This window comes from Carassius carassius, chromosome 16 (genome assembly GCF_963082965.1).
Source record: "Carassius carassius chromosome 16, fCarCar2.1, whole genome shotgun sequence".
Classification (NCBI taxonomy): domain Eukaryota; kingdom Metazoa; phylum Chordata; class Actinopteri; order Cypriniformes; family Cyprinidae; genus Carassius; species Carassius carassius.
In genome coordinates this window covers 8,503,132-8,526,045 of record NC_081770.1, presented here as the reverse complement: position 1 = coordinate 8,526,045, position 22,914 = coordinate 8,503,132, and the positions used below count along the sequence as shown (strand labels likewise).

At 37.4% G+C, this 22,914-nt stretch overlaps 2 protein-coding genes across 2 annotated transcripts in view; both read left to right on the top strand.

The window, feature by feature from the left end:
• Positions 1 to 2,215, top strand: part of LOC132159340 (uncharacterized) — a 14,128-nt gene extending 11,913 nt beyond the window's left edge. The window contains exon 12 of the mRNA XM_059568852.1: positions 2,109 to 2,215. Within this exon, the coding sequence (XP_059424835.1) occupies positions 2,109 to 2,215 (107 nt within the window). The remainder of the gene's footprint in view (positions 1 to 2,108) is intronic.
• A 17,175-nt stretch (positions 2,216 to 19,390) lies between these two features.
• LOC132160284 (uncharacterized) lies at positions 19,391 to 22,141 on the top strand. The gene is made up of 5 exons (XM_059570033.1): positions 19,391 to 19,483; positions 20,048 to 20,377; positions 21,301 to 21,636; positions 21,814 to 21,925; positions 22,017 to 22,141. The coding sequence occupies exons 1-5, from the start codon at positions 19,432 to 19,434 to the stop codon at positions 22,117 to 22,119; spliced, it is 933 nt and encodes a 310-aa protein (XP_059426016.1). The 5' UTR covers positions 19,391 to 19,431; the 3' UTR covers positions 22,120 to 22,141.
• The last annotated feature ends 773 nt before the right edge of the window (positions 22,142 to 22,914 follow it).

Here is a 22,914-nt window from a genome sequence, read left to right as displayed (position 1 = left end):
TTTTTTGTTAATTTAATACCAAAATGAGACACCAAAAAGCACCATAAATGGATAGACAAAACTTTATCGAAGACAGTGATATAACATTTATAATAAATAAAAAATAGGATCACACCTGAGTCCTCTGTGCCCACATTTGTCCACAATTACAGGATTAAGGGCTATAAAGTGAATACGGTTTGAGGGTTAAACTGAACTGAGATTATGACATCACTGAATTCAATAATAAACTGCCTTTAATTCTGATTTTGCATTATTGATACACTGTTTTCCTAATTAATGTTGTTCAGTTGCTTTGACACAAACTTTTTTTTGTTTGTTTAAAGTGCCATATAAATAATGGTGACTTGACTTGATTGTGTTAAATTATTAAAGAAAGAAAATTGTTGGATGAACAACATTTAATGGTCCCAATTTTGCAGCCATCGAAATCAAAATTGTTTGTTTTTTAAAAATACAATTTGGTCAATGAAAGCATTGGAAGACATTTAGTTTCACTAACAAATTAACAAACAGATTTAAAAATTATGTTTTTTAATTTTAATGTAGGTGAATGGAAAGGTGTTGCGGGGGGAGGGGTAAATGAACAGCGCTCACTTTCACCTTCAATACCCATGGCTGAAGTACCCTTGAGCAAGCCACTGAACCCCCAGTTGCTCCCTGGGCACTGGATCTATACCTGCCCACTGCTCCGGGTGTGTGTTCACAGTGTGTTCATTTGTAACTGCTGAACTATTTGGATGGGTTAAATGCAGAGCGCCAATTCTAAGTATGGGTTACCATCCCTGGCAAATGTCATGACTTTCACTTCACTTTCATAAAGATGTCTGCCACCTCACAGTCACAGCTGGATGAATACTCTGAAGTACTCTGGCTTGATGAATGACCATCACCTTCAGCTCAACCTTACTAAGACAGAACTGCTGGTGGTTCCAGCTAACCCATCACAACTTCTCTATACAGCTGGGTTCGTCCACCATAACTACTTCCAGGAGAGCCAGAAACCTAGGAGATGTGATGGATCATCAGTTAAGCTTCACAGACCATATTACTACAACGACCCGGTCCTGCAGATTTGCCTTATACAACATTAGGAACATTATACCCCAACTTCTTGCCCAAGCTCTTGTTCTCTCCAGACTGGACTATTGTAATGCTCTCCTGGCAGGCCTTCCTGCAAGTACTGTCAAGCCTCTGCAACTGATCCAGAACGCAAGCAGCGAGGGTTGTCTTCAATAAGCCAAAAAAAGCTCACATAAGTCCTCTCCTCATCAGGTTACACTGGCTACCAGTAGCTACACGCATCAAATTTAAGGTACTGATGCTTGCCTACAAGATGACCACTGGCACGGCACCAACATACCTAAACTCGCTAGTTCAATCTTATGTGCCCTCCAGAAGTTTGCGTTCTGTAAGTGAACGAGGCCTTGTGGTACCATCCCAAAGAAGTTCAAATTCACTCTCAAGGTCCTTTTCCTGGACTGTGTCCAGCTGGTGGAATGGCCTCCCAATCTCTGAGCAGCTGAGTCTTTACTCATTTTCATAAAACATCTAAAGACTCATCTTTTTCGCCAACACTTAACCAACTAATACTAGCATTTACCTTTTCTTTTCTTGTCTATCATATTCTTAAAAAAAAAAAAACATCAACCAACCTGGCTACGTGTTCTGTACTAGACTAACTGAGACTTTTCATCATGGCACTTGTATACTGTACACTTGTATACTGTTGTTGTTCTCGTGTTGGTCTGATTGCTTCTATTGTTCTCCTTTGTAAGTCGCTTTGGATAAAAGCGTCTGCTAAATGATTACATGTAAATGTACCAGGTTTTTAAGTGCAGCTTCTGATTCAAACTGAAACCTGCTGTGGTCGCTGCTCTGCAGACATGTGGTTTCATCTGTTGGGTGGACAAACATCTTGTAGATGAGAGAGGGTATTTATTTCATGTATTTAGTTTGTAGGTCAAGAGTTTCTTCCTGTGCTGCTACTATGCTACTGCTAATGTTAAGACTCTATAAACTACTGCAAAAATGCAAGATGAGCAACTGCTTGATGAAGAAACAATAACTTAATTATCATATCTAACTTTCTTTCTTTCTTTCTGGAGGTGGAGACCAAGGTGGGATCAGAGGAATAAAGGACCAGAGCCCAAGTACAGCCGCAGGCCTGGAGGTCCACCTTATAGCTGAAGCTCGAGGGATCAAAGAGCCATGATGGAGTCTTGGGTCATTTTCCTTTGAGAAGTGGTAAAGCTGTTTAAAATCAAAGCATAGCCTAAAAGAAAAAGTGAGCTTAATATTAACAAGTATTAACAACATTAAAGCATAACTGAGATTATCTCTGTTACCTTCACATGCACATCAAAGTGACACAATTTTCACATTACATATGTCACGTGACTTTTAAAATCAGCTGGTGTGTTGGGCTGTGAAGTTGTTTTATCTGTTGATATTTAAAACCTACCAGATGGCGCCACTATAGTGAATGAAAGTGAAGACGACAGATGGGCCAAGGAAGACATGTTCCTGAATCGACATCTACTGATGATTCTGGACCAACATTACTGTCCAAAAATATAGACATAACCCAATTCCTACCCCTAAACCTAACCCTACCAATCATGTTTTCCCTAAAATCTGTGGAAAATTATTGCTGATTAATAAGGGTGACCCTTACCCTGACAGTTGTTGATAGTCCCATTTACTGACTTACAAGGCTCCTGTCCCCATAATAGGAGAAATCGGAAGAACAGAGGCGTTGTGTGCACTGTGTGAACATGATGTAGTTTTAGACTAAATGTGAATGTGCATTAATTCATCCCATCAAAATGAATGAAAATAAAAACACCTAGGGCAAGTTCAAACCGGTGGACAACATATTGCTATAGTTTCTAGGTTGAACGTTTCCTGGAAATGGTGTGTAACACGGTTTGAGATACATTTTCTCTTGTTTGGTGGGTGTGTCAAACATGTCAGCCCAATCAGCAGCAACATGAATATAAACCCTGCTGTATTAAAGAGACAGTTCACACAAAGTAATTAAAATCAAAATAAATTCACAAGAGCAAGTAAATTGTTTGCACATTTTATTTACATTAAAGGCAAAACAATAATAATAAGTACATAGGTATAAATTTGGAAGTTCTTTAAGTCTGTCTAAATATCATTTAGTAATTGCAATGTCTTCTGGTCCATCCTTTCCTTAGGATAGTGTACTAAAGACAATTTAATATAACATAAAAATACTATACATATTTATGCATTTTGCTATTGTATTTTGGAGTGAAACTTTCATAAATGTCTCTATTCTCCTCTCATTATATATTGGTAAACTTTACAAAATCATAGCACAACAACAGTGATCAGCAATAATGATAAGCCTAATACTCCCATTAGAAATAATGTCATATAGATCATTATATATTCTCGGAGGTAAGAAGTGGATTATCATTCAATGTGAGGCAAATTTTGGATCACAATAACTAGGAACCACAGTTTCCACAAACCCCTTTCACTTGATTGGGATGTTCTCTTTTATTCTGGACAGCAAGGGCAGTAACTGAAACATTGAGCTTATTTTTCAGTATTAAACATTATAAAGATTTCATTAGACTCTGAAAATTCTTTAAATAGAACAAAAAAGAATGGCCTTCTCAGCTGCCATAGTTGCAACTCATGAATCATCAAAACAGGGTCTTCAACGCACCACAGTTTCCACTTAAAAAACTTTTTGCACCGTTTTGTCGGGATTCAGACTTACGGCTGAAGGTCTAGAATTCATGGCAGCTTTCATTGGCCAAGGCCCACCCATGAAGCTGTTTGACATGTCAAACAACCAATCACAGTTAGCTTCATTCAGTGTTACGTTTCGGGATGTGGAAATGTCACCACAATAACAGACTGGTGACGTATTTTAAAGATTCTATTCCGAGAACTTTTTTTAATTGCACATACTTTTGAGAATCCAGCGTTTAGTTGATCCCAGAGGTGGAAGTCACACATGTGCGAGTCACAAGTAAGTCTCAAGCCTTAATCTTCAAGTCTCAAGCAAGTCTAAGTCAATATTTGTGAGAAAGTAAGTCAAGTCACTACTTATATCAAGAAATAAAAATATTTGATGATTTAACTGAATTTATATATTAAAATAACTTAAAACTACTCTAGTTATGGACTATGGGTTTTATTTGCAAAAAAAAAAAGAAAAAAAAGAAAAAGACAAAAATTAGAAATAAGAAATTATAACCTATCTTAAAGCTGTTATGTATTAAATGCAAATAATAAATCATCTAATACCATTAAATATGATGTGTCTTCCGTGTGTTATTTTATTAAATTGTAGGAAATGTTTAGTTTGTTTTACTGAGAGCTTGGGTAATCAGACCAAAAGGTGACTACAGCTCTAAACTACAGCTCTTCCTTTTTATTATAAAAATGTGCAATTAATTAAATGCCTAGATTAAAAAAAAAAAAAAAAACTGGTCTGAGATCAGGCAAAAACCACAAATAGACACTGGCTCATGTGTTCTCAGAGATCATCGCTTCCCAGCGGCGAACCACTGAAATTTCGAAACTGTTATGACGTGACGTAAATCACCTGTCTGATTGCGTGCTCCGCGTCACTGGAAAGATGTCGAACCTTCATAAAGCAAGAAGCATCTATCTATAGCGCACCTTGTGGGGTAAAAGTAGCGCTATTATTAGAGAGACGTGATTTTCCTCTTTCGACACCATGATTGTGATTGTGCTAGATTTGCCAAAATATCCAGCAGCCCTTATCGTGTACAAACTGTATGCAATCGATGTTATTATTATTATTATTATTATTATTAACAGAGAACAGTAAAGGGTGGAATCAGTATTTAATAGGCTAAAGTTTCATGCATGTTAAGATAGAAAATAAAAAATTAAATTGAGTTTCGGAATGCTATTCTATTTGTAAACCACTAAATTAAACAGCAGCGAACATTCAAGACATAACAATGAGAGTGGATGTGCAAAAAAAAAAATAAATAAATAAAAATTAAACAAAAGCATCCTGGCCGAGAATAATTGTAACCTAAAGAGGTGTGAGTCAGGACCTGCAGAGCTGCAATATCTATTTTATTCCAGTAGATTCTGTATTTGATCAACGCTTTGTTGTGACATTTCCATACACATGTTCATTCATTGATTTCTGCAAGGGAAAATATAGAGTAAATCAAGATCAACACCATTTTAAAAGTTATAATTGAATTTTGCTTTAGATTCACTCCGAGCGAATATGCAGGCTTAATAAGACCTTATTAAAGCTTTTGTAAAATAATTTCATAAAAATGTCTACTTAAAAAAAAGGAAAAAAAACTGACTGCAACAACTACTTGTAACTTCTTACCTTTTTTCGAGATGATGATTTAAACAGTACTGAATGAGTCCTGTCTTTCCTTTTTGTCTGACCTGCATTAACAATGAAAGAACACATACATGCTAAAACTACCAAGCTGTCAATATTATAATGAAACTTGTGCCTTATAAATAGATAATTTTTTATTTTTTATTTTTTTATATTTTTTTTTTTTTTTTTTACATTTCCTGAAGATCCCGACTGCAACTATAATCAACAGAGATCCAGCAGCAGCTGCAGCAGAGATCAGCACTATCAGAGATACAGAGACTGGAAGAACTGATGCAGAGAAAAAGAGAGACAGTCATGAATGTAAGTGATTGCAACAGAAGGCAGAGATCAGATCAGTGAATAAACACATATATCAGCTCTGCTGTACCTGAACATGGCTGACAGAGTTTGCTGATGTCCAGATGTGTGGTCTGGTTGCTGATGGGATTGTTGATCACACAGCTGTAGCTGTTTTTCTCCTGATATTCCACCTCCAGAGGTAGAGAGAGACTGATGCTGAGATCAGACACACTGATGCTGGACAATAAACTGTTTCCTTTGTACCAGGAGAGAGTCACATGACTCACATTCACCACTGAACACAACAATGAACAATTCTGCTGTGATGAGGATGATGATGATGATGAAGATGATGAAGATGATGAAGAACATTGTGAAGAGTTACTGCTGATGACAGGAACAGGCAGACGAGCTGGAAACATTAGGCAATAAAGAAAAATATTGATAAATCTAATCAACAATCCTATTTCCAGTTCTTATTTTTAGAGGGTTTCTATTTTTAGAGGGTTTCGATCATCTCAAACAACAAAATTACTAAGGGTCAAAGACATTTAGGTGACCACATTAAAATAAATACACAAAAGACAATTTATATACATTGAATCTAAGTTAACTGTCTACACTGATGTTTAAAATATATTTAAGGAAAACAAAATGTGGGTAAAATAATCCCAAAGGTTTGGTCTTTTAGCCGATTTGGATATTCCTTCGAGTTTTCCTAAGGGGTTTTATAATGTGTTTTTTTTTTTTTTTTTTTGCGTAAAATAAAACCTGTGGTAAACATAACTTGAAAATACTTTTTATATCTTGTTGTAAAATGTAACTTACATCCATACCCAAAATAAAAAAGTTGAAACAGTTCTGTTCAAAATGTATATTTGGGCTGTGAGTGTGTGCAGTTTATATTTTAGAAAAAAAGTTAAAAGTATTGTCATGTTATGTTCACCACATGCTTTATTTTACTCATAAATTGACCCCCTCCCCACACCCCTTATTATAAAACCCCATAGGAAAATCTCAAAGGAAACTTCTGCGAATTACAGTTCCTGGTTCTGATGTCAAAGTTCCCCCACATCACTATATTTAAATAAATTTGTCAGCAACTTCCGGTTCATCCAGACTTTAAGTAGGGCTGAAAGTGCACTGCTTTAAATGAACGGAATAGCATACAGCACAATGACTGTTCATTTCAAATCAAAACTGAAACTAAGATATAATTCATCACTCTGCTGCTAGCACAATTGGCAAGTTAAACTGTTTTCAAATACTTCACAATGCCTTAAAGACGTCCTATTGGAGATGCATTATATAATTTGACAAGTTACAGCCATCTAGTAGGCAGCCATTGCTGTAATTTTAACATTTTTATGAAGAAGTAAATGAATGATCTGGATCTCTGCGATGCACCTGAAAAGTTAAATTGTAGAAGTCTTCAAGATTCTTAAAGGGGTCAAATGATGCTTTTTTTTTTTAAAGATCATTATTTTGTGTGTTTGGTGTAACAGAATATGTTGAGATGCTTTAATGTTCAAAAACATCACTTTATTATTTTTCAAATACTGTACATTATTGTAAGTCCTCTATGCCCCGCCTCTCTCAAACAGTCCCTCCTTCCAACAAACGCAGTCTGCTCTGATTTATGGAGCCAAAAGAGTCTCAATAAAGATAAATGCACACACTACATTCACATATGCACACATAGGATTCATACATGCACACACATAATTCATAAATACACACACAGGATACACAAATGCGCACAAAATTCAAAAATGCACACACAAAATTTAAAAAGCACAGAAGATTCACAAATGCATACAAAATTCAAAAATGCAGACTAAATTCAGAAATACACACACAATTCAGAAATGCAAACAACATTTACAAATGCGCTCAAGATTCACAAATGCACAGGACAAGATTCAGAAATGTATTTCTGATGCACACACACATATACCTTGATTTACAAACTGCTTGCGGTCTGTGAACTTCACTGCATTTGTGTGTGAATTTTGAGACTCCCCAAACAGGGAATGATCTGCAACCAATCAGATATCTCCCTTGTTTTAGCCATTCACAAGAATGCACCCCACGTGGGGGATTGTTTACTTATAAGCCAATCAGCGAACGACTCACTTTCCTCACGCAGTGAACGACTCACTTACCTCACGCAGCCGGCGACACACTTTGCGCAGCAGGAGACTCACTTTCCGCAGCCGGAGAGTCACTTTCTTCTGGCAGCGAACGACTCACTTTCCTCACGAGTCATGCAGCGAATGACTCACTTCCCTCACGAGTCATGCAGCGAACGACTCACTTTCCTCTCGCAACGAACGACTCATTTTCATAGACAGTAAAAGAAATGGACACAGCGACCCCATTGAAACTCAATTGAGACAACTGAAGCCCGGTTTTAGCTATTTTTAGCACTTCCGTTTCTGACGCGCAGACTCAAAGTAAGCTTGATGACGTCAGCAACCTGTCTGACAGATGTAAATCTTCTAGTAGTTGTGCGTGCAAACTGCCATCGTTAATCTTGCAGAGACGACGAGCTTGAGCGGGGAGTTCTTTGGCGTGAGTGAGCAGGAGTAAGTATTCTGATTAATTATTTTGTATAGTATTTTAAAATGTAACGCCAGTACGCCATATTAAGTTAATTGCCTGCGAGCTTCTCCTCCTGTCTGTACGGTAATGCGACAGAGAGTCGAGTGGTTATGACGCAATCGTTAGCCTATTTTTACAAAAACTGTTTCTACGGGGCCATAATGTAACATAGAAGGTAATGGAGCCCTTTATACATTGTCGTGTATCCTTAGAAATAAATAATGGACAAATGGAGTCTTTAAACGCCTCAGATGTAAAGTTATTCGCTGTCAAAGTGACGCCAAAATGAATGGGAGGTCAATGGGATGCTAACGCAAGTGAAGTTCTGCTACAAGATGGCAGCTCCCGGCCGACTTCAACTTCCGGTCGGCTTCCTTGCCGCCTGCTCATTTTCCTCACGCAGCGAACGATTCACTTTCCTCACGAGTCATGCAGCGAACGACTCACTTTCCTCTCGCAGCGAACGACTCATTTTCCTCACGCAGCGAACGATTCACTTTCCTCACGAGTCATGCAGCGAACGACTCACTTTCATCTCGCAGCGAACGACTCATTTTCCTCACGCAGCGAACGATTCACTTTCCTCACGAGTCACGCAGCGAACTACTCACTTTCCTCACGCAGCGATCAACTCACTTTCCTAAGCGAACGACTCACTTTCCTCACGCAGCCAGAGACCCACCTTTCGCAGTCGGAGAGTCACTTTCCTCTCGCAGCGGACCACTGACTCTCTCTTCATGTAGGGACAGAATATTATAATTAAAGTGACTTCTATATTGCATCCAAAAGAATATATAGATATATTTAAATATTCAAAAAGTTGTAAATATTTTTTTTACTTTCATTAAAATATTTCAATAAAATGAAATAATTGCTTATTGTAAATTTATGAATCCATGGTTAACTTTTTTTCTGCAGTCACTGGGATATATGTATTGAGACATTTTTAAATTTATATCTTGTAAAAAATAATAAAAAATAAACCTGAATTGTAATCTAAACATCTGTATTTTCATACAATTTCGTAAATAAGTAGGCTATAATATGCCGCACCACAGGCATATCGCGCTGTGTGAACGCGTTCATGTGATTGGCTTATAAGGAAACAATCCCCCACGTGGAGTGCGTTCTTGTGATTGGCTAAAAGAAGGGAGATATCTGATTGGTTGCAGATCATTCCCTGTTTAAAAAAAGGCATTTGTGTGTTGAGCCAAGTCAGGGGAGTCTCAAAATTCACACACAAATGCAGTGAAGTTCACAGACCACAAGCAGTTTGTAAATCAAGGTATATGTGTGTGTGCATCAGAAATACATTTCTGAATCTTGTCCTGTGCATTTGTGAATCTTGAGTGCATTTGTAAATGTTATTTGCATTTCTGAATTGTGTGTGTATTTCTGAATTTTGTGTGCATTTGTGAATTTTGTATGCATTTGTGAATCTTCTGTGCTTTTTAAATTTTGTGTGTGCATTTGTAAATTTCGTGTGCATTTGTGTATCCTGTGTTTGTATTTATGAATCATGTGTGTGCATGTATGAATCCTGTGTGTGCATATGTGAATGTAGTGTGTGCATTTATCTTTATTGAGACTCTTTTGGCTCCATACTGATTGGCCAAACGGACCCAGTGCATTGGGATTGGCCGAACACCGCAGGCACTCTTAGGAAATGTAATGGCTCTTTCCATAATCACAAGCTTCATCTTTCAAAATAAATGTAAAGACAATTAATAATGTCCTTAGTTTTACAATCAGTTCAAGCCTGAAAGAGGAACAGATTCACATGACAGACACAGTGATGAAGCTCGTATGCAGTACACAAGCCACAACAGATAAGACTGCTGACTCCACTGTGTGACACTGTCTCTTTCTCTCTCATTCATCTGTGCATGTGCACACACACACACACACACACACACACACACACACACACACACACACACACACACACACACACAACACGCACACAACACGCAAAAGTCTGCATTTGAACAGTCAAAAGCAAATACTTAAACTAATAACAAAGCATACTTTCAGTTGCTGATTCAGAAGTAGCAAAGTCAGAATGACCTCCTCTCCCAGGTTCACGAAACAGTCATCCACAAAATGTGTTGCTGTTCTGTTGTAAGCAATCTTAAAGAATACTAAATGCATCTACTTTAGGAAGTCCAAATAAAGTGTTTTTGCTTTCTCTTAGATTCACACAACATCTCCCTGATATGACTGCTTCAACACTAACTGTGTTACTGATACCATGCCTTCTTTCTTTGCATGAACATTTGAGCTGCATTACATGAATATTTCCACATAGTGATTGTTTTAGGTGGACGTGGCAGAGTCTTAACTTTAATAAATAATATATTTGGATTTGAGACTTTAGTCTTTGCAACTTTACAGATTTTCTTCATATGACCCCTTTGATCAACATTACGTCACAAATGCTGTTGATGGAGCTAAACTTGTACTGACTATTTCTTTAATAAAACAAGCTTTATATGTGAATGTTTGGACTACTCACCATAGACAAGAACACTGAAAGTTTTTAAACTTTTTTTCGCTCCACTTATCTCTAGTTCATAGAGTCCAGCGTGTTGAGCTGTGATATTTGTGATGGTTAGAGATAAAGTTTGATTGTCCAGCTTCAGTCTGTCTCTGAATTTCCCATCAGGACCATCATATGTGGAGAAGTTTTGCTTCTTTTTCTTTATTTTAGCTATTTGATACTTTTCAGCTCCAAATTTCCACAGTATATCATCGTCCTCATGTATTTCAGTAACATCATCCTGTAAAGTAACAGAATCTCCTTCCATCACAGACGCTGATTCACCAAACACACCTGAAAAAAAAAGCAGATTTGAGGTTTCTGATGGCTTACAAAGCCTGAAAATAGCTAATTGTTAATAAAACATTCAGAACAGCTGCAGGTGCACAAAAGGAATTGAAAAATGATATACATATATTATATTAATGGATTTTTAACATTATCTACTAGCTAGAGCACAAAAAATGTATGAAGCTTCAAAGTTATTTTCAACATCAAAACTTTTGTTGCGTCCACTCTCACAGCTCTCTCTGTCTCTCTCTCTCACACTCAGCACTTTTTATTCTTCTTTAAAGGATTACATCCGCTCTTCATCTGTATCTCTCACTGAAACTTTTTCTGAGCAATTTTCTGAGGCTTTCAATCACCTAGCTCATATCTGGTCTGGTCATATCTTAGGTTTGTAATTGTGTCACTACCAGCCTATAAATATGTGGACATGAAGTCTATAAACAGGACATTATTAGAAGAAAATCAGAAATCTGCAGAGGATGCAGAGGATTTGTGGCATCAGCGATCATAAGACTGTTGAAAGAACTTGTAATCTGGGTCAGGCTTCACAGAAAGAAGAAGTAGCCAGCGGATTTGCCACGAGTGGAATGATTCATGCTGGGCCCCAAGTAAAGCAACATAAATCACTCAAGAACTCAGCCAACTGCAGACTTTATCAACAGGGTAAGTTTGGTAACGTATAGCACAGGACACAAGCTGAGGAGGTCTGATCATCCTGCAGCGGGCCACCCTTGTAGAGGGTGTATGTAGAAAGGTTGAAACACCCAACGATGTAAGAGTACACTACTGACAGTGTGGCTTGTGCACTATTAACCTGAAATGGCACCCTGACTCACATTTACAGTATCTCACATACAGTTCTGAAAACCCCTACCAGTTGATTGTCTACCTCTCCTAGCAACAAGGTATATCTAAAAAAAAGTGTCACCTACTGACAGAAGAGACAGCGTCGCCTGTGTTTTTATTCTGTGTTCAAACTATGGTTCTTGTAGTGGTAACCAATGTATAGTAAACAAATACTATAGTTAAACTGTGGTTAATGCATGTTTAATTTTTGTAAAGGGCTTCCAGAGATGGGCTGTTGTACATCTGACGGTATGTGAATTTATGTTACAATGCCATTTATTCCTGTGATCAAAGCTGAACTTTCGGCATCATTACTCAAGTCTTCATTGTCGCATGATCCTTCTATACAATTCTAATACAACTGTAAAAGCCTTTGTTGTCACATTTGATACATTCTGAAGTATGTGCTAACCACACTAGGATCAATATTTTTAGGTGCAGAACAAAAGATCCGCCCACCTCTACAACACACTGCATTTAGAGTCGGGGGTGTAAACTTTTCCACAAGATGGTTGGAGTAAATTGCTCATACTCTGCCTAGCAATGTAAATATTTCATGTACTGTTGCTTCTGAAGGGCAGTACTAAAAAAATAAGAACTTTAAACAAAACAACCATCAGTTTCCACAGATTCAATTGTGTGAAAAGTCTGAAAAAAGATAATCCCTGCCATCTCACGTTGTGTCAATCATCGTGTTCAAAAGTTTACACCCCAGGGGCCTCATTTATATAATGTTGTGCAGAAACCATCCTAAAATGTATCTTACGTTCATCTCTCAAATATGCTCTAAATGTGTGATTCATAGAATGAACGTACGCACAGTAAATGCACGTATGTCTCTCTTTCAGATGTGATATCTATGAATCGCTACTGATCTCGAACTTGTGCGCAACAGAATGGTTTCAGCTCTGTGCTTCGTAAATGACTCCTTATTAATGTCATTAACATGTAGAAGATCACAGTCATCATCCAAATTCTTTCATTTACAAGAGCGAGCTGCAAGAACAGCTTACGTTTTCAAAAACCTCCAGTACTCGAAAAAAGAAAAAGTACGTATGTCTGCTCAGGCACAGACAGTTTTTACAAATATAAACGCTGGCGTGGATTTAAGCACACACACACACACATACACTCTTAGATCAAATCTGAGCATATGCACACTTTATAAATGAGGCACCAGAGCTCGTAATGTTATGTGTTGGCTTGTGCATCAGTGAATGTTGGCAGATGTTGATCATCAAAGTATCAGCATGCATATCAAGTACAAGAATCAAACGTATGGAAACATTTGACGCAGTTCTTAGGGTTAAATTCAGTTATCAGATGCTCAAATGAGACCTGGATGTCAAGTGAGCACTGAATCAAAAAACAAAAGCTTATGATCTCTCTTTATTTTTATTATTTTGAAGTCAAATATCCATTGCAAGATAATGTGCTAAGTTTTTGAAATGCCCCCCAGTCATGCAATTCTAGAATTGGGCCTTGCAGAAGATTTGAAGGTGGCAAAATGGAGAATACACAATTTTCCATTCATTTCTGTGATTTTTAAGATCTATTAAAGAATGCCACTGACATTAATCCAAAATAATATATATATATATGTGTATTTATAACTTACCAATCAGACTCCACCAGCACAAACAGAACAAAACAAATATGAGAAGCATTTTCTTTAGTTGTTCAGTGAGAAGTGTTGAAGAAGTTAATAACGTCTGCCGATTGTGACATCTTCTCAGCTCCTTTTCAGAGTAAAACTGAAACCTGTTGTGGTCGGTTCTCATGAGAGCTGAAGAGTGTGTGTTCTCGTACATATGTGTTTAATCTGTAGGTGAAGGGTCTTCTTCCTGCCCCGCTTTTATTGAACCGCACAGTTGATTCTGTCAAAAAAAAAAAAAATTCAGTGCAATAAGAAAAAAAAAAATAAACAGTCAAATTATTGCAAATGGTTAAACTAGACTCTTACCCGTCACATGTAGCTGATAGCATGCACAGATCGACAGCTTAACAAAATGCAAAATAATACCAGACTTTTTGTTGGCTGCTACTGTAGCTTTCAGCAGTTTTTATAAAGCATTCGGTTCAAGCACATTAGGCCATTTTTAGGGCCGTGATGTTGGGACTCATTTGAGCACAACATAAAAAAACATTTATGTTTAACATCAAACAAGAGCTAAAATGTGGAACACGCCACAAAAACCAGCACGACAGTGGCTCAAAAATGGCCCGACATCACAGCCCTTAAAATAATGGTAAGCAAGTGCTGCTTTGGTTACTGTTACATAAGTACTGTTGCACAAAGATGCAGCGGACACAAAGCAGCAACACATTTACGCATTCACTGCTAGTTCTTTGATGTCGACTTGGTGTGTCACGGCCTTTAAACAACAAATAAGTAAAAGTGGCTATCATTACTTTTTTGGAATTTGGTGTGTCACTTTTCACACTTTTTTGGGGTAGGGACATACTCAACCGATGCCAAAAAATTAATGAAAAGCCAACTGTTGTGTTGCTTCCTATTGTCTCACATCAACTGTATAAAAAAAAAAATAAAAAAAAATAAAAAAAAAAGCACTAGAACACATTGGACAAACTAATGCTGATTACCAACTAGAGTGTATGCTCTGCACTTGGGTGACAAAATGAAACTCTCCCATACCAGCAGATGGCAGTAGTCGGTTTTTTCCATGCAAACAGGGAAACTAGGAGAACTACAACTGTGGATATACTGTACAAAGTAAGCAGTGCTTTTTTTCAGTCTTGTCTGCTGAGTTGCAAATGCCACTGGCATTGTCAGCCCTTGGTCTTCTTCCTATAGATTTATAAAGAAAGGAATTGATAGAATGACAGGACGTATTTATGCTCATAATACTCTCCCCAACCCCCCGTTACTATAATTGCTGTTTTCACTTGCTTTTTTGTATGCAGTGTGCAGCCAGTGTGCAGCAATATCCAAAGTGTATAATCCGAACAAGATTTGAGTCATTGAATATTGTTTCTGCTGCTGTTTTTCCAGACTTGTTCCTGGTTGCACATGCTTGAACATAGCATGCTACAATGCAGTGGCATACACAGGGTGGGTTCCGGTCCCCTTTGAGGTCCGATGCTAAAGTGCACTTGCGGTCCGATCTGCCCTCAGTCCACGATTTCTGCCGAGGGTAGAGATGTGCAATATGAAGATTTTTGATCATGGACTATAAAAATGTCTCCACGATCTGTTTTTGAAAAAATATAGTTGTATTGTGCTGCAGCGCACATTCTATCAGCTGCAGTTCTGGCGCCGCGGAATCAATATACTGCGACATACATTAACATCAGTGTTAAATCTTTTTTTTTTTGCATCTGCTTTAAAGCCTTACTGATTATTTAAATATTTCATTCGTTTGCTGTTCTGACATGTGGTTTTCTGAGCACACTCAAAATACACATTCAAACTGTGCCTGATTACTGAACTAAGTTATGTTTTGTGTTCATACTTGTATAACACACAAGGTTTATGCAGGGCCGTCACTAGTGGGCTGAAAGGTGGTGACGATTATAGGGGCCCACGAATGGGGGTGGGGGGGGGGGCCATGTCTCACTGAAAGCAACACTGAACCGAGCTCTCCTTTAGGAAGTTCTCCTCGAAGTTCCTCCTGCATCTGAACAAAGAAATACAAATTGCAGTTTAAACAAACAGAAAAGGATGTGAAAGAGCCCAATTCAGCACCCGCGGCGTTCTGGTGTTCAGGCACACAGAATTTGGAAAGTATGTTCGAATAAACTGTTGGTTATGTCTTAAGTAAAAAGTAAACAGAAATCGGATATGTATTATAATGGATTGTTTCTTAAAGTGACCGCGTCTAATTTAGCTACTAATTTAACTGCTGTAATGTTAATCTGACAAAATGGAAAAAAGAAAATCACTCACTACTTTGTAGTTTTAACAATGCACAGTCAAACCAACAATTATTCAGACACCATATATATATATATATATATATATATATATATATATATATATATATATATATATATATATATATATAAACAAAACACTAACCTATTTTAGTTTTTGGGTGAATTATTCCTGTAATGTTAATAAAACACCAAAGAAAAAGAGAAAAAAAAAAATCACTCAATGCTCTTGACTGAAAAACTTTAAAACAGTTTATTAGGAATCACTGTATATTGTCATGATTCTGTCACCACTTCCTGTTAGACTTTTATTTTGTCAACCTGCATCTAGGTTCCTGTTCCTGGCCTCATAACTCCTTTTTAATTTCCCTCATTGGTTTCACCTGTCTCCCTAAATATAAGCCAGTCTTGCTCTTACCTCCTTGCCAGATTGTCCTATCAGCTCATTGATGAACATTCCAGCCAGTTCCTGAATCAGATTCTTGAAGCCTGTGTGAACTCTACCCTTCCTGGAACCTGAATTTTCTCTCTCTGCCTGAACCTTTATCAAGAGGTAGTAATTTTGACTGACTAGTAAATTTGCTGCTCTGGATTTGGATTGGAAGAGGATAAAGGAAATTGTATTGTATTTTCTCTGTTTGCCCCTGCCGGTTACGTGGTAGACCAGGGTTCGATTCCCGAGCAGATCATCCCATCCGTCTCAGAAGACCTACTAAATCCTGTTAGCTATACAGATCCAGGCAATATCTGTAAGACGATTCAGTCAGTTTCTGCTTGGAATCATTCAACTAACTTGCTGACCTTCCTCTGATTTTATACTCCCATTACTCACCCATTGCTTACTCCACTGTAGCCACCTTCTGGCCTGGAGAGGACCTGCCAGCATCCTGAGAACAATGATATTAAACTTTAAACTTTTAAGACTTATTCACTTGTGTCAGTCTGTAATTTTGGGTCCAGTAGTAATTCCCTCACAGTATACAGTGTTTTATTTTATTTGTTAATTTTTTTTTTTGAATGCTCCTGCTAAATACTATTGTACCTGAAAATAAAACACTTCATTATTATGTCATGTGTATCTTTTTTCAATTTTTTTTATTTTTAATAACTAAGATAATGATCCTCTCCCACTTCAGCCTAAATATCCGCCATAAGTTTTAATATTTTGTTACCTTAAAGTAACAAGCTTTGTCTTTATTATAGGGAAATTAGTTTTGGTTGTGATGCCCAAACAGCTTGCAAAATAGAAAAATGACAAAGATGACAAAGAATCATGACAAAGAATTGTGATAAAATAAAACAAACCAATACACTCTACCCATCACATAATACCCCCATGCTGACCCCGGTCTCTGATTGTGCCCTCGTAATGCCATTTCGCCACTGCCCCTCCAGAGGACTGTGTACGCCACTATATCGTATCTACTGTTATGATCCTGCCTTGCTTCTGTTCTCGTATTCACATTTTCCATTTAACAGTTGGCAGTTGTCTCTTTTTGTGTGTTTTCAGGGTGGAGTCGAGCAGTTTGCATGTGATGACTGATAAGAAGGTTCTTCTTTCCCAGTGTGAGGCATTTTCAACACCAGGAGTGTTTTTGTACTTAATAGGGTTTTTTTTTTTTTTGTTTGGTTAATTCAATGTTATATTATAATAAATATCTACTTTTGGGTTAATTTACGCAACAGGTCTCTCCAGATACCCTGGACATCAGGGTGACATAATATAGTCTAGGAGTATAGTAATTTCATTCAATATTAATAACTTGATTACTTTATTATTATTATGTTTTTTTAGTTACTCTCATGGGATACAAGGTTCTATCTATCTATCTATCTATGTGTGGCAACCCGGAGGTACATTTGAACGATAATTTGCCAACTACGCCACTCAGGGAGTTACACCCAGAGAATTTAGTGTCTATAAAAGGACACGCAAGTTCGTTCATCAATAATCGCTCAGAGACATGGGTGATGATACAAAACAGCTGACTTTAAGTTACACACTTTAAAACACTCATTAAAATATATCCGGCCTCAGCCAATCACAGCTCATCATAAGGGTTTGGCACTGAAAAGGGTCACAGAGACACTAGCTAACTGGGGCTTACCAGCAGGGTCAGGCTATCAGAGATTAGGCTGTCTATACCAGAGAAATCATTCCTTTCACCAGTGCACGCAAACACACGCACTCACACCACACTCCACGGATGGACACGGCACACTGGGAGCCACACACCACCACCACTTAGAAGGGAATAGAGCCGGCCTCCCTGCCTTTGGCACCCAGATCCTGTGACACAAGAACAGAGAAATCTTACTACGGGTCACTAAAAAGGCAAACAGAATAATTAAGGCGCTGAATTGCCATATATTGCTTTAAATTAAACAACAAAACCCAAAATAAGATTTAACAAAATTGGAAAAGAAATGTACCAGGCCTATTTGCCCCAAATTACAAATCAAACTACTAAATTAAACAAAAGAATAAAGAGATGCAAAGCAAGACAATGTTAACGGTTTACAGAAAAATAAACCAAACCGATCTCAATCAAGTTACAATAATTAACTAAGCAGCAAAACAAAATACAACCTAGAAAAATAAAAAAGAAATAGAAAAGGTAAAACAAAAATCAACACAAAACAAAACAGCAATGTTATCCGTGGGCAGGACGTGAAACGCGCCCAACTAGCAGTCGCAGCAGCAGTGCGAGATCTGCAGGAGAAACAAATTCATTGATTTGAATCATACAAGAGGGAAAGGCAATCAAGCAATCAGCTTACGCTCTCCAACATTTCCGGGCGAGCACCTGGAATAAAATAGAATATCACCATTTAATATTACTGTTATAGAGCCTCACCCGAACTTAGTAAACGCCGGTTAGACCTACCAATGATGAATATGGTGCATGCATAATCAGTAGGGCACACACACCCAACAATGGTAGTCACAGCAATAATGCGTCCGCACGAGAATGCGTCCGACCGCTTTCCCACCACATATGTATTTATTTATTTTGGACCAAATTAACAACAATAGCTTCTCTGTCATATACTGGGACCTGTAACACTTTTTGTTTTGTTTATTTGGCATTTTTATGTTTATTATTATTAGTAGTAGTAGTATTTGTTTTTATGTATTTTTATTTTATGTATTTATATTTTTGCATTTGTATAATTATTTTCATTAATTTATTTGTATTTCTTTCATAGACTTTCCCCCCATTTATTTATTTATTTGCATGTTTTACTCGCTTCTGCTTTCTTGGTTCATTGATTGTGTGTGTGTGTGTGTGTGAGTGGAGTGACATTTCTATTGCCCTTGCCTAATGCAGTTAAAACATGTACCAGCAGGTGCTTATGCGACAAAAGATAATGCTCTTTTTTTCTCTCTGGACTCTACAGATGGTTTGTATGAGCATAAAAACGTTCACTACATCATCGCTCTACCTTGCATAGGGAGGCTCTGATGACACTTTCACTTGACCTGACAATAAAACCATATTGCCACTAAAACACTTTTCCGAGCACAGAGCACTTTTATGACTTTGAATCCGGATTCATTTTACGAGGGGGAAAAGTGGTGAAAATGAAGCCTCTCTTTAATTTGCTTGCCGTGATCTTGTTTTTACACCACTATGGTAAGACCTTTATTTATTACCATCTCTTTTCCGCTGTTGCACCGATATATTTTTGAGACCTGTGAAGGGCTTTACAGGTCAGAAGAAGTCTGAGCATTGACACAAATGCAACTAAGATCAGTCAGTAAACTCCTTCATCACTTTGGCACCTGCTTCTTCTCTTCTCTGACTTTACTTAGCTGATAGAAGACTGCTAATACAGTTTTGAGTACCAGGCAAGACTCGCTGTTAACATGTTTGGGGTATTTGACAGTTTTGCAGAATAGATGTCTTTTTTGCCAGGATCTGCCTGGTGTCAGGGGCTGGATCTGATATGTCTGCTGTGGAGGCATGATCTAACAGTGTGGATTGTGTATTGTTTAAGATCATCTATGAGATTCATGTCTGTTTGCCTGATGAGTAATTGTGTGAATCAATGATGTTCTTCTGCTGTTTGTTTGCACGTGTTTTGAATCCAGGCATATTCCTCTACTCAAAATATGTGTGATGTTTTGAAGGGAAAAAAAAATTCTCACCACTATTGTATATTTAGTTTGACTTATGCTGTGTTTTTTTTTTCTTCAGGTGTGTCTGGTGTTGATACAGACAGAGTGTCAGTGTCTGTGAAGGAGGGAGATTCAGTCACTCTACACACTGGTGTTGAGACAGGCAAACGAAATCATATTGCATGGTATTTTAATGACACTTGCATCGCTCAAATCAATGGAAATCTCAGTCATAATCATACAGATGTTCAGTGTAATAAAGGGACTGATCGATTCAGAGACAGACTGAAGCTGGACAATCAGACTGGATCTCTGAATATCATGGACATCAGAATCACAGACTCTGGAGAATATCAACTACAGATTATCAACAGCAGCAGCAGTAATAAATTCAATGTTGATGTCAGTGGTGAGTCATTTAACAAATGCAGTTTATGTATGTTTAAAGTATATTCAATGTGTTTTTTTTTTGTCTATTGCTTACACTTTACATTTGCATTTTACTATAAAAACCTCAGTAATATCAAAAACTCTGTGATTCTGGATTGTCCATCTGATAAAAAAATAAAAAAATAAAATGTCAATTTTTAAGAACGTAAAACTAAAATTCAGCTAAATGTTTCATAGCCCTTTTGACTAGTGAAATTTTAATCTATGCCACTGCAAAACTGTTAAAATAATTTGACAGCTGTGATCAACTTATGAATTGTGTTATAAAGCAACATGTAATTTGAACATAATATACAGAAAATGGCGCATGTGCAACAACAATGATGTGCATATATCTGATCTACTGTCTAAACATAATATAACAGGTTGCTTTCTATCAACGCTTCATGAATCTATCGCCTAAGGGGGTCCATGCTCTAAAAAACATTAAAGGCTCTTGAAATACATTATTAAACAGCGTATTCAGATTTGAAACAAAAGTCCTATTCAAACTAGTACGATAACAATAATGACAGCAATATAGATATCCACAGCAACACACAATATCATTCAGTTTATTAAAAGAGAGCTGCAGTTTTGTCATCTGCTGATTTAAATGCTGGAGCTCGTGATTATTGGCTGTCAAAGTTTATATAGCTCATCGATATTGTTTTATATTTAAAAATGTTTTTAGATCGGTTTCTTCGTCATCAGTGTTATTGTTATCCTTGCTGTGAAAGGGCCTTAAGCCAGTTTTAACAGTTCATGTTTTTCACAAGAAGCTGCCGTTGAGTTCAGATGAAGTCGACAGTGTATACTCATCCAGCTCTGAGCAGTTTCTCTTATAATCTGTCTGAATAACAAACAAAGTGATCCCCCAGCTGCTGTCGGTTTGTGTTTCAGGTTTGTTTGCTACTGAACGATATCAAATCAGACATGTGATGAACGGAGAATCTGTCACTTTAGTATCGGGTGAAACAAAAGACAAGTGTAATTTAATGCAGTGGTACTATAATGACAATCTCATCACTGAAATGACTGGATATCAGATTAAGATCTGTACGGATGATCAGTGTAAAGAGAGATTCAGAGACAGACTGAAGCTGAACCAAACCACTGGATCTCTTACCATCACGAACATGAACATCACACACTCTGGAGTCTATCAACTACAGATCATCATCAGCAACAGCAGTCTTTGTATCACCAGAGTGAAGAGATTCACTGTCACTGTCTTCTGTGAGTAGCCTGTGAACATTGTTTCCTGTCCACTCTCGGAGCTCTGGTGCTGTTTTAAACCGCTTTTGCTAAAAACAACAGATCTGCTATTTATTGTTTAAATCAGTATCCTGACCGAATTATAAACTTTTATTTGAAATGATTCTTAAATGCTGGATATATTATTGCTGTTTTCAGTTCCAGCAGTGGGGATATGTGTTCTTGTCGTTTTGCTGCTGATGAGTGCGACTGTAACTGCTGGTGTGATCTACTGTCGCCAGAAGAAATATAAACCCCAAATAATGAATATGTAAGTATTGCACACAACTGATTTAACAAGATATATGACTCACTGTTCATCAATCAATTACCATTTGTAAATCCGTGTTTCCTTGCAGGAGAATGATGTTAATATCCCGCCATAGAATCAGAAAGACATTGCTTAAGGGACTTGGTATGACGTTAAATCAGACCCAGGACGAGGCTGGTTATAAATTAGTATGATGACATTTATCATGTTGATACTTTCATTACACATTATTAGGAGATGATGGAGAGACGAGCAGCTGAAACTTAGCTTTGTGGAGAAATCGACAAGTTAATGACTTAGTGTTTTGTGTATTAATGTGGGCCTTTTACAATCAGGTGAAACCTCACTTTACTGAGAGTATTTCTGAAGTTCAGTGCCTGTAAGACGCAATGTTGTTATTTACTATTTTTTTTTTCTGAAACAAGTAAACAAGGAAATTAATCTTTGTATGTTTGTGATATTTTTAAAAATAGGACACACTCGTGACAGGAAGAGTCTGGGTGTCTCTAAAATATGTTTGTGTGATCAGAAATTACAGAATCATATTCCAACACTTATGAACTGTTTTCGTTATGAGCTTAACTGGACAGGCGGAGTATCCTGTGACAGATTGTTATGCTGTCTTTGTGCTATTTCCCTTTATTGTTCTGTTTTCCTTTCTGCCACTTATGGTATGTGGGTTTTTTTAGCCACGAATCAGGTTAACTGAGGCCAATCGGAAGGAAAGTCACCAAGCCAGTTTGACTTATGGACCTTGAGGCCAGTGACAAGTTTGAAACACACTGGCTCCCCGGGGGGCATCGTGTTTTTCTGGTGTGTAAATGATTTTTTAGGCCTATTTTTTTCTTTTTTTTTCACATATGCTTGCAATATTAATGTCATATTATTGAACTTCTCATTCTGAAGAAACAATTCATTGTAACCATTACTGGAATCGTGATCCATGAATAAATGGATCATAAATGGATGACGTGCATCTTCAACCGGGG

Bases quoted from the DNA above. Each gene is read 5' to 3' on its own strand.
- LOC132160284 (XM_059570033.1), top strand. From the start codon at position 19,432: ATGAAGCCTCTCTTTAATTTGCTTGCCGTGATCTTGTTTTTACACCAC. The intron at 19,484-20,047 runs GTAAGACCTTTA...TTTTTTCTTCAG, and splicing joins CTTGTTTTTACACCACTATG to GTGTGTCTGGTGTTGATACA. The intron at 21,637-21,813 runs GTGAGTAGCCTG...TGCTGTTTTCAG, and splicing joins ATTCACTGTCACTGTCTTCT to TTCCAGCAGTGGGGATATGT.